The 12,907-nt window shown below is 39.5% G+C and overlaps 2 protein-coding genes across 2 annotated transcripts; both read left to right on the top strand.

Annotated features, from left to right (window-relative positions):
- Positions 1 to 5,654: 5,654 nt before the first annotated feature.
- On the top strand, positions 5,655 to 6,867 carry LOC131667010 (zinc finger protein 143-like). The gene is made up of 2 exons (XM_058940160.1): positions 5,655 to 5,793; positions 5,870 to 6,867. The coding sequence occupies exons 1-2, from the start codon at positions 5,655 to 5,657 to the stop codon at positions 6,469 to 6,471; spliced, it is 741 nt and encodes a 246-aa protein (XP_058796143.1). The 3' UTR covers positions 6,472 to 6,867.
- Positions 6,868 to 8,234: 1,367 nt separating this feature from the next.
- On the top strand, positions 8,235 to 11,215 carry LOC131667009 (zinc finger protein 143-like). Its single transcript, XM_058940159.1, has 3 exons — positions 8,235 to 8,271; positions 8,781 to 8,840; positions 8,942 to 11,215. The coding sequence occupies exons 1-3, from the start codon at positions 8,235 to 8,237 to the stop codon at positions 9,520 to 9,522; spliced, it is 678 nt and encodes a 225-aa protein (XP_058796142.1). The 3' UTR covers positions 9,523 to 11,215.
- Positions 11,216 to 12,907: the final 1,692 nt, after the last annotated feature.

The raw sequence follows: 12,907 nt of genomic DNA, 5'->3' as shown, positions 1-12,907 counted from the left end.
CTTCGACCGTAGCTCTCGTGCCCTTGGCGTATTCGTGGCTTCGGTGAATCGTGGTCGCAGCAGTGGGTCTTTCCATGTGATCGCACAGGGCTCGAGCTCACTTGCTTTGACCTAGACTTGCCAGAGCGGGTCGATTTTGTTGGCCGTCTGATAGTCCGATCAGGGGATCCGCAGTCAGTCGTATGTGATCGAGTACCGCGTTTGTCGCTACGTCGGTCCGGACTCGAATGTTTAGCGTGTCTATGCTTATACTGTCTCAAAGAGGGTTTACGCGGGGACGTCCTTCTATCGCTCTCACTGGCCGTATCTTCTGATGGTAAGGCAGCTATACAAGTGGAGGTCCTGGTCTGGCGGTGCGAACTGGTGAGCCGATCTTCACTAGGACGCAGCTGTCTACTGCACGATGTCCTGGATTTCTCTTGCCCATTTTCGGTCAGGTTACCCTTACGACAGGTTCCTGGTTCAGCTGACAGGTCCATTCGGTCCTCTTCCGCCAGTTGAAGCAAAGATCGGTTCAGGTCAACCCTCCTAAGAGACTCTTCGCCCCGACCAATCCCTCGGCTCTCCCTAATGGCTGGCTCGTCGGTATCGGTCCCTCGGTCTACCCCTCTTGATTCAGCAACACCTTTCTTCGTTCTTGTAACTCGGCGAATGGTTCCGGTGCGTTCCGAAAGCTCCAAATGCATCTCAGGTTGGTCGGCTGCCCCATGCGGTGGTATCTTTCGGATATTCTTGCCCTTCTTGGCCGGCTGTTCCATGACAGCGTCGGCTCTCTTATGATTGCGCGCTCCACTGATCGCTGAGGCTTGTTGGGTCCGTTTGGACCGCCGTAATCTTCCTGTCGGATCGGCTGTGTCATCCTCTGAGGTACTCGGATCAGCTAGGTCGGACGGGTCAGCTTGACTTGGTACCTTAGAAAGCGGGCGGGCCTTAAGCGCCTTCGTTCCTGATCTGGCGTTCTGGTCGTGGTCGCTTTCTTCGATGGCCTTAGCAACTTTGGATTTTGGGCGACTTCGTCCCTCCGCTGCTGTGGATTCCGATTGGTGCGTTTGGGCATCGCTACTGGTCTCCACAGGGCGCCATAATACGGTGCAGTACGATGGAAAGGTGCTAAGGTGTAGGGATCCTTTAATTCGTTGATCCGGTTTTACTCGCTCCTCCCGCAGACGGTATCGCAGGTACTCAAGGCGGTCGACGTCAGGTAGTCCAGTAATAGGGAGTCCAAGTCGCTCCATTTCTCCATGTACCTCGTCAAGCGTCATCTCCTTAATCGTCACGGCTATTTCTCGTCCAGCATGTGACTTCTTAAGGGTGTCCCACATCCTCAGGTTGTCCCATGGCTGGTCCTCGGATCCTTCAAAGGTGTCCATGTCCTCGGTCCTGGTGGTCGGTACTCCTGTACTTGCGTTGGATGTCATTCTGCGCCAAGCAGCTAATGCGTTAAGCACTGTGGTTTCCTGGTTTAATACTCGGTTTAATCTAGTTATCACTGAAGGGGTTAATTCCAGTTGAGGTCTATTACTGAGTTCTACGGTCGCGAGGTCATTCGGTTCCCGAAGGTCAGGCTTATCCTTACTGGCCAGTTCGACTGGTCAGGCTTGGTCTCACTCCACGTTCGGAGTAAAGTCCAATCGGGATTTGCTACCCGGGACAGAAAGTCGCGAGGTCGTACGAACCCAGTGGTCAAACCCCTAATCAACGACCTATCCAAGGTCGGTCAATAACTGGTTTCGAGCCCTTAGCTAAACAAAAGGTCTAGCCGGGTACTCTCGCAGGTCTACCACAGAAAATCTTCCCAACGCAAACACAGGGGATATAAGGTCCCAGGTCAGGCCCAACAATCGCGATCGTCTTAAAATTTACCCGAACAACTTATACTATTATCTCGGTCAGCCCACACATAGGTTAGTATATTATCAGTTAGCAGCATTTCAAATTCAAACACATAATCACATATAATTCATATATAATCACATATAATCACAAGCACATCGCATATAGTCGCATGTAATCGCTAAGTTCCTCAGATTATTCGCTTCTGATTATCGCCTTATTCGCAGTCGCAGTACGCCACTTGGTCGGATCGGGGGTAGGGGTGTCGCCCTAGCCACTAATCGTCGACTAACTTGATGGCGTGGGCCCCACGTTGGGCGCCATTTGCGACGGGGGAGAGGGAGGGGAAAAATAACAGACGGTATTTCTCCGGTCTCGCACTGTCGCCAGCGGCGCGCAGTCAGCCGAGACAACGTGTGCAGCTTTGTTTTGTTTAAGTTGGGCGCCAGCTACCGTGCTCTCGCGTTAGGAGAGCGTGGTAGCGCTGCAACGTTGGCTGGTTCTCGGCTCGGTGGTCCTGCTGGTCGCTGTGAGGTCGGGTGGTTCCCCGTTGCCTCTCTCCTCGTCGCCGTCGGGGTTCTTTGCGCGCGTGGCCGGCTATCACCTGTGAAGAGTGAAGCGGGGGCGCGAAGTCCTAGGCGACGATTCGGTCGAATCTAAATCGTATCGAGCGAAGGGGAAAGAAGGGGGGCAACGGGTGGTTTCCAAGGCCACCCACGGCTGCGGCTCGTTCGGCTAGCTAGATGTTTCGGGGCATGGCGGCTCTCAATCCCAGAAGCGGGTACATCGAGGGGGGGCGTCGCAGGGGCGCCCCGGTTGGCGGCTAGTGGTTCGGGGGATGTTAGCTCCTTCCCTGGACTGGTGGCGTAGTGGCGGCGACGGTGGCTACCGGTTAGGCGGTGATCAGGGCAGTCGCGTACGCGCTTATTAACCTCAAACCGATCACGAAAGCTACGGGGGATGGGGCGATCAAGTGGGTATAGTCAATAATAAGTCGGATGTAAAGATAATTCGGATTTATTACGCAAAAGAAAAACCCCAGGTCAACCCCAGTGGTCTACCCGTTGCTATGGTCAGCCTAATTTGGGTTATCGGGGACGCGAGTGGCGTACTACAGCGCAAAGGTCGGCTTAGGCGAATAATAACTCGGTCGAACGCTTCGGGCTTCAGATACTATTCGGATACGTGATGTCGGTTTATCTATTCGCGGAAAATTCCAGCTTGCTCAAAACAATTGCGCTCCGGAATCCGGCCGGCCACGCGAAGGCTAACTACGGCTCGCGGTGTCGACGATATTTGTAGCGACGATCGCGAACAAAATAAAAGCGAATGTATCCGAATCCTACCGGTCGAATGAAGGTCTAACGCGACTGGTGCGATGTTTAGATCGACTCGGAAAGGAATTCAGAGACGCGTACTCGTTTCACGGATGATAACAACACGGCGACTAGAAACTATCCCCGAAAGGTCGGTGGCGAAAACACATGCAGCAACGGCAACGGGCGCGCGAAGGTCATGCGGGATTCCGTGCGCGAACATTCGGCGGTCATGCGATTATTTCAGGTGCGGAACAAAGAAACAGCGTAATAAGAAAATTCGGGGATAACGGCAAACGTTTTCGGTCAAGACATAATGCGCGCGAAGGTCATGCGGCACTCCCGAAAACGCGAGCGTTCGACAACTTCAAATTGCGGACAATGATTAAACGTCGGTTCGACCAAGGATTTTCGGTGGCTAACAATAAACGGTCGAATATTACTGTCGGACGCGCGAAGGTCGTACGGCACTCCCGAAAACGCGGCGGTCGACAATGCGCGGCAAACTCGCGATTATTGATCATGCATAGAAAATCGATAGTAAGGGAAGGGTACTTACTCTTGTGTTATCGTTATTCCGTTAGATTTATTCTATTAATTTTACTCTATTATTTTTCTGTTATTTCCGTTATCGTTATTCCGTTAGTCCTGTTATCGTTATTTCGTTATTCTATTATTTCTGTTATCGCTATTTCTTTATTCTATTATTTCTGTTATTTTTTCGTTATCGTTATCCTTTTATTTTATTGCTATTCGTTATTTCTGTTATGCCTACTTCTATCACTAGTTTCTTCTACTATTTCCACTTTCACTGTCTCTTTATGCCTACTTCTATCACTAGCTTCTTCTACTGTTTCCACTTTCACTATCTCTTTCTCTATTTCTATCACTAGCTTCTTCTACTGTTTCCACTTTCACTATCTCTTTCTCTATTTCTATCACTAGCTTCTTCTACTGTTTCCACTTTCACTATCTCTTTCTCTATTTCTATCACTAGCTTCTTCTACTATTTCCACTTTCACTATCTCTTTCTCTATTTCTATCACTAGCTTCTTCTACTATTTCCCTTATTCTCACTCACTTCTTCGTACCGCGCAACAGCGAGGCTCGGCGGACGTCCTTCCGTCGAGGCTTAACGGTTACTACTGGCGCGCCGTTTTTCGGCGACGCGCCGCTTCTCCTAGTTTACTTCCCCTTCGTTGTTGCCGATTGGCTAGCTTGTTGCTAAGCCAGGTCTCAGCGCCGTCTATATTAACGTTTTTTACCCGCGCAATTTATTTATTGGTCGGTCCTTCGCGCCTAATTTGCCTACTGGTCGCGAAGATAGCGTCGGTTTTCCCTCATTAGTTCGACCACCCCTAAGCTGATAACGATTGGTCAGTCAACTAGCGTCGCTTGTCTATCTTCTTCTATCTACCGCTCGTTGGTCTTACCGATTCCCCTCGCTCGCTTCCGATCGGTCTAGCATCGGCGGTCTCGCTCGCTCTCACGCGCTCGGTTGCTCCTACCTCTAGTCTAGCTAGGCCTGCCTTAACTAACGGGGGCTTGCGATCAGCTGATCGCGGCTGAAAACTTTAGGGGCTTCTAGCTCCCCGGGGGAGGGTCGGATCGGGTCGTGAGTGCGCGGGGGGTTGTACGCGAGCGTAAGGGTCGTGCGAATCGGTCAGGGAGGTTTCTAGAGGTCATAGTTCGCGAGATCCGGGAGTGCGTGGGCGGGTATGTGCGGTCGTGGCTGTTCTGCCGCATTGAGCCGGTAGTATGCTTTTCGTGTGATGACGCATCATCACAGAGTGTAGTCTCATACTTGTATTTATTGACAATTTCAATAGAAATTCGTTTTAATGAGACGTAATGCAACGCTCTACCTGGTCAATAACCATTATTATTGATTGAATACTTACATTTTCTTTGTTTATGTCAATAGCTTTATAGTCTGTATTTTAATTTAAATATATAAAATAAATAAATGGTGCACAATATATTGATGAATTTTTATTTTATCATTTTTTAATTTTGTTTATTTATTTGATCGACAAACGGACATTTAACAGACAGATGAAGCAACGCTTTATGAAGATTGATTGTAGAAAAGAAAACCCATTATTCTAATAAAAGCGTTAATATGCTGTATCCAGTAATTATAAGAACAATATAATAATAAATTATTTATTTTCAGAAGCAATGGCGAAACTGGGTGGTGATATCTATACCGAGCGAAGAATTTTCTTGTCTTTATGTGCGCTTCGTATCGTGGCATAGCAGTCATTATGAGCTTAATGGGCTTGTGCAATCATAGATTGACTGTATATAGAAACAATAAAATATTAAAAAATGTAACCGTATTAACGTTTTTAAAAATAAAAGTAATAATATGCTGATTTATAATGATTATTTTGCATGACATGTTTCTCTTGAAAATTACCAAATTACGCCACTTCATTCATTTGCTTCTTCGTATAGCGAATAACGTAAATGTGCTTGAAAAGTGTGTGAGATGGCACCGTGATGCTAATACACGCATTTTTAACATTTATAGGTGATAATGATGGATTCTTTTATGGCGATTTTGGGGATCCCTTGCTCATACCGAGGTACAAGATACGCTTAACGAAACCTGCTGACGTCTATGAGGATGAAAATCCGAGTTAGTACATGAATAACATTTCACACGTGTACCTTTTCGCAGATTCTTGTATGCTATTCTTTTTTTATTATTTCAGATATTGATTCGGATCAAAGAGACGAGCGGGAGTCGTTGCTCGAAGGATTGAAGGAAAATACGATTGAAAACGATGAAAGGGCAAGAGCACGGCGAAAGCCTCGTCGTAAAAAAAAGAAAACTCTGTTGAAACGTTCGTACGTCAGTAAACCAGCTCAAGTTAAACCATTGAGTTTTAACTGCCACAAGTTGGAACTATTCAAGTGCCCACACAAGGGCTGCGATAAAGAATTCGTACGAGAATCGGCTTTTCTCAAACATTCGAAAATCACTTGTGGGAAAATGGAAAGAGTTTGTCCTCGTAAAAAGTGCGATAGAATATTTTTTAGTAGAAAAGCATTCGTTCATCACCTGAAATACATATGTCAATCGAAAACGGTACACGAGTGTACGACGCCTGGTTGTAAAAAAGCCTACACGCAAAAGGCAGCACTTACGCGTCATCTCGAATACGAATGTCAGGTTGATCCACATTTCAAATGTTATTACTGTGACTACGTCACTTACTATCCCGTGAGCGTTCGCCGACATTGCGCTAATAGACACAAAAGAGAAAGAGCTAGATGTATCGATACTAATACGGACGAAGAGGTCCCGTGCTAATAAGGCAATTTAAACTCTCAATTATGTTTCATGTAATGCACTTTGTGACTAATCTATGGTTTATGTATTCAACTTATTTGTGATCCTGATTACTTTTATTAAAAGGATATAAGAGATAAGATTTTTCGAGCAACTAAATATACCCATTTCATTTTCGCTTGTTAATGTAATGAAGATATCATTTAAAAAAGCTAACTAGATTACGTATAAGATGTATAAGGTAATATTAAACAAGAGTGACATATATTATTTAATATTAATATGATAATACAACCTTTAAATGTGAAAATTTAGAATTAAAACATAACAAAGCGTTAAGTACTAATTTGTCTTCATCGTTTTCGATAACTTACAATTGATAGCAGTGAAATTATTTTATTACAACATTATATTATCGAAAAGAAAAATACAGTTTCTAATAATACTATTGTTTTTTCTTTTAATTGGCCACCTATGAAATGTTTTATCAGCTTAATGACTTCATTGTATTATATATGACGACATACTTTACCGTCATTTTAGCTATAAATATGAAAGTAATAGATAAATATTTTACCTTTGCAGATGACGATTATACTGATAATATTTCAAAGGATCGCTTATTCATCTTTAAATTAACGAACTGAGAGGAAATTGAACCAAGTTAGTATAATTCATATTACAAAATTTATTATACTTATAATAGAATGCACTAAGATTGTTCGAATTCCAGTTATGAAAGTAAACAAAAAACCAATGTACGAAGATCAGAACGAGTTAGCAAATTGTTGATCAAGACTAACGACCATGAGAATCCTTCACCTCACCAGAATGAAATATTTAAGTGTCCTAATAGGAGCTACAACAAATGATTGCCGCTAATCTCACTGTCAGTAATCACCGGTATAAACTGAGCTGTTATAAGATAAATACAATGCCATTCAAGTGCTCAAGCGATGGTTGTAGTATGGCGTTTTTTAGCGAAGATTTTTTAAACAACCACTTAAAATATGGATGCAAGCAAATACAACGTGAAATCGAAGTTGCTAAACTGCTCACACAACGATTGCAATCAAATTTTTATTAACAGTAATATTTTACTCAAACACATAAAATTGTTTTGCAAATGATTAAAACGTAAAGTCGAAATGAAGACTGTATTATAAACGATTTTAAATAGAATATATTACTATAAAAAAAACCTATTTTCATCACTTGAAAAGCGCATGTCATGCGGAAAAAGTATTTGAATATACGAATTTTGATTGCGTTGAATTATACAAACGTAATTATTGGACTTTCGAACGTTATTTAGTATATAAGTGTCAAATTGAACCACGTTTCAAATGATATTATTGTGAATTTATGGCCCAATATCTGAAGAGGTTTATATCGAAAAATAAGCTACTAAATAATGTTAGATTTTCAACTTTTTTCTACGTGCTTAACTACTAGATAATACTAGATTTCCGATCATTTTTATTAAAAATTTTTTGTACTAGACGTTTATTTGAATGGTTTTATAATTTAACTCACAAGAAATGTAATAAATGCTCGATTCATCATTGACAAACGCTTTGTGTATATTTGTTTTTGTATTTATTGATTCCAGACACTTGCAACAGTATACAATGCCGATTAATATGAAAACTAAAATTTGATAAAATATAGAATAAAACAGTTTGATACATCAAAACTGCCATGGAAGTTCAAATGTATCCACGGAAATTTCAATTAGATAGCGCATATGAATATATAGATTGGAGACAGGTTTGTTTATTTAGATGTTAAGCAACATCTATGATCACCAAAATCTTACTGGTATAAATCTGGCGGTCGTTGAATGTCTGGCAAAAGCTTTCCTATCTCTCACATATAATACTTTTTTTATATTGTTTAACCTCGAAGAGCATGCAAGGCCTTCTGCATATGTGACTCCGTAAAGCGGAAATATTTCTTTGCGCTACCTACAGGAGTCACGCTTACAATTATGCTGGGGTTGTTATTTCAGTGGGTATATTGAGTTAGTATAGGTCTATTTTCCTTTCAAAATAGAAGCTTTATTTGATCCAAGGTAGTTGATATCTCCATAAAACATATGAGATCAGTTTGGCTGCAAGATCGTACTCCCTGGCGAATATATTACCTCCCTATATTTCATCTTTTTGGTATTATGGTTGGGCTATCTTATCAATCTTACCAAATGTAGATTCTATCGGTTCATATTCTTTTCATACCATATTCATTAACATTTAAAGCTGATAGATAATAACATATTCAATCGTCAACTTAGCTTGTAATCTTGAAATAATTCAATTGATTTTTTACAGATGGCGTTGAAGAGTATGCAACTGATACTCCTAAACATTCCTCGATCATCTCAGAGTTAGGTAAGAACTCGAATTGAGTGCAGTTAGTATGAATAATATTTCGAAATACATGATCAACATATTTGAATAGTATTAACAAATTTGATTCTGTCGTATTTCAGAATACAGCGCAGAAAACGCCAAATTACGGAGGTCGCAGCGAACTCGCAAATCCTTGTTCGATATTAATTTCTTAAAATCCTTAAAACAGAAAAATGAAAATGAGAAATCTCATAGCAACAAAAAGTGCGCAGTCAGTGCACAGCAAAAATACGATTGCCAGAAGAAGCGAGGGTTATTTGTGTGCTCGAATGATGGCTGTAACAGAACCTTTTCAAGCCAAAAGCGCCTACATAATCACATGAAAAAGAGTTGCATGCAGATAGGACATAAATGTCCTAATGAAGGTTGCAACAGAATTTGTTATGGTATTCAGGCCTATACCCATCATTTAAGATACGTATGTGTCACGGAAAAACCGTTCAAGTGTATGACTCTTGGTTGCGACAAAGCGTACACGCAAAAAGCGTATCTCAAGCGTCATCTCGAATTCGAGTGTAAAATTAAGCCTCGTTTTAAATGTTATTATTGCAAATACATTGCTCAATATCCAGTAAGCGTTCGTCGGCATTGCTCAAATAGACACAAAGAGAAAACACCTAGATGTATCGACACCGATGCAGATAAAGAGGTTACTTGTTAAAAAGAAGTTTACTGATTGATTTTCGATTCTTTGTACTCAAAATTTTTGATAACACTTTTTTAAAATTCTTTTGTAATTACTCCATCAGAAAGGTAATAAAGGCCTGATTCCTTATTTGTATAACTAAATATGATGTTTCCCTTTCGAACAGAACACCTAATTACATGATTTTCAACTCAACACATTTAACCAAAAACTCGTAACATTACTTATTTGTCTAACAGTGTGAACCTTCGGTCCGTGACTAACAATCAATAATTTTACAGGCATAATTCTAACCGGAAAACCATATCATTGTCCAACGCATGGCTGTTCAAGTACCTTTAAGTATGAAAGTAGCATCCGACTCCACCTGAAGTACACATGCCAGAGAAAGGAAAAATCATTCAAATGTCCGAATGCAGGTTGCGATCGCGCATTTAAATACAAACACGGACTCGTCAACCATCTTAAATTCGTTTGCCAAGTCGAGGCTCACATAAAGTGCGTGTACTGCGCGTTTATCACTTCGTATCCGGAAAATGTGCTTGCTCATTGCCATCGTATGCATCCTAAGGCCAAACCCCAGTACATAGATTTAAGTAAAACCGACAATTGTTAGCAAACTTTCACTGGCGTCAACCTGAGTGCGAGAAATGTTATTTCTGAAATTTGGAGAATTTGCTTCCTTACCTATTTATAATTACATCATGTAACGAACATTCAATTGTGCAATAAAATTTAGTAAGGAAGCATACGTAGAGGGTTTTATTATCACTTTCCATACTCACGTCTCATGAGTAGCTCATCAGTCATCATTACTTACGTCTTTCGCTATTAACACAATGAGGCTTTCGATACTAACAGTTTATGTCAAATAATAATATTGTTGTCCACAATTGCAGCGATCAACGCTAATGTGAGATGTAAAAAACGGATAAACGGAGATGAAGAATGGTTATTTTACACGCCATCGTCGTTGGAAGACTCTGCCACGTTAAAAATGATACGCCAATTTTCTCCGCGTTCGCCCAAACCTCAAAATCAAGTGTTCAAGTGCACAAATAAAGGTTGCAATCTTGTATTCAAGCACAAAACTAGCCGCTATCGGCACGTACATTTTGTTTGTCGGCGTGTACCCCGACAGAAGTGTCCTCATTGCAAATTTATTACTAAGCGGCCTGATCACGTATTGCAACATTGCGCTAGGGCCCATCCAGGGATGAAGCCAGGATACATAAAGGTGGTATTTGACTAGTAATATCATAGAAAGTAAAAAAGTACGGTACAAACTATATTATACAAATTTCATTTTTCTTGATTGTTCTCTTGCTGTAGTTTGAGATGATAATTATTAATAGCACTATAGTATTCAATTTACAAACTCGTGACAATAAAAAAGATTAATACATGTGTTCAGTTATCAACACAATCGTTGAAATAAGCGATAAATGAGAAATACAAAATGCCACTGTAACTACAAATATTTTTAATAGTTTAAGTACAATTACAAATATAAAGCCTAGCAAATAAATCATTCTAAATGACTCGACATTGTCATCGTCAACTGCTGATCTAGTTGCCATTATGTTGATCTATGATAAAGTTTAGTACAATATGTAAGATATTAAAATATTATTTGTTTGAGTTTTGTCTGAGAGACGTTTTCGTCAATTTTTCTCTAACATTAATCGATGATTTTTAGTTATGGAAATTTAAAAATGTGACCATTAGACAAAATGTTAATTTAGAAAATATATGAATAATAATAATTTGTAATGAAGTACTGTATACAATTACATATTGCCAATAAAGAGTTATTTCAGAAAATGATATATTGAGATTAAATTATTACATTATTCGTAAGAATATATTATTTATTTCATAATATTCACTAACTAGACTAAAATTCTTTATACTTTGCTGATTATCACACATCAGATCATGAATCTCGTGCATAATTTTTCATCAAATGTATATTCTGGATTATCAATTAAAAATATAATTTAATGTTTCCGTGATCTGCGAAAAGATAATTTATTCACATTCGTTTCAAGCTACAATCGTATCACCTGCTTTCAAATCGTCCAAAGTCATTGCTTTTATTTTTGTTTTTAACTTTCCATAAATACTTATTGCTGTATTGTCAGAGAAATGAGAAAATTATAATTTTCCAGATTTTTCAAATGAAAAGTACTTGATTGCCCAGAATTCACCACAATTGGAATTTGATGGTGGAATTTCCGCGATTTATTTCGATGAAAAAATCGAATACGATGAAGCGTTAGGAGATCACGAAGGAGAACAGCGTAAGTTACAAAAATAAAAAGTTTTCTAATCTGGTTTGAAACTGACGAAGTATTTTATATTAACAGCAATGAGTTTAAAAGAAAATCTAAAAACCGTAAAATTATGCGATAAACAAGAACATAAGAAACAAAAAAGCAAGCAGATAAAGTGTCCAAACCCAGGTTGCAAATGTACATTTCATTACCTTCTCAATGCAAAATCTCACATAAAGTATTCTTGCAAACGAGCAAAAAATGTACGCGACGAGACAGACATATGTCCAAAAAAAGATATAGAAACAAAATGTTTTACATGCCCTACCAACGGGTGTAATGCGACATTTACTGCGAAACACAGATTAGTAACTCATATGAAGAACTGCGAAAAGAAAGTCATGTGCTTCAAATGTGATTACTGCGATTACATCAAGAAATTTCCTGGATACGTCATGAACCACTGCCTTCGGGTTCATCCGAAATTGGAGGTCAAATACACGATGATAAGATTTGATGGCACTTTGAAGTAGTTCAAACGTAGAGGTAACTTATTATCTATATTTTAGAAACAATATTTTGAATAATATGATTGATTCAAGTTAGTTATAATAATCTTTTTTTACAATAAATAATAAAAAAATCTTTCCTTGTTTTTTAAAGCAATATAGGAATTGAAAATTCTAAATGTATACACTATCTCAATTACAACTAACATAGAATATATTATTTGCAGGTTTTTAGTGTCAAAAATAGAAAATTAGAATAGGATCATCACTTTTCCGAACGAAGAAAAAAAAGAATCAATTACGGATCCGTTAATATATAAAATAATGAAATATTTATAAATAATTAATTGTTATATTCTTGTTATTAATAGCAATTGTTGTAAAAATATAATATAGTTAAAGTAACCTATATTTCGATTTTTCCTTGTATAATATTGAATTTCTTGTGATTACCAATATCCTAAAATTTGCCCTGCTTACTTCCACTTCTAAATTAAATAATCAATTTAACTATTACAGATGTTCAGCGTATGCAAGATTAAAATGCGAACGTTGGAAAACCACCACTCTCATGCTTGAACATGAACATCGAAAAAATGCAGATTGAAAACGGTA

Source organism: Phymastichus coffea, unplaced genomic scaffold (assembly GCF_024137745.1).
Source record: "Phymastichus coffea isolate CEN01 unplaced genomic scaffold, Cenicafe_Pcof_1.1 PCOF00062, whole genome shotgun sequence".
In the NCBI taxonomy this organism is placed as follows: Eukaryota; Metazoa; Arthropoda; class Insecta; order Hymenoptera; family Eulophidae; genus Phymastichus; species Phymastichus coffea.
The sequence above is the reverse complement of the archived record's forward strand: the minus strand, read 5'-3'. Positions and strand labels throughout refer to the sequence as shown.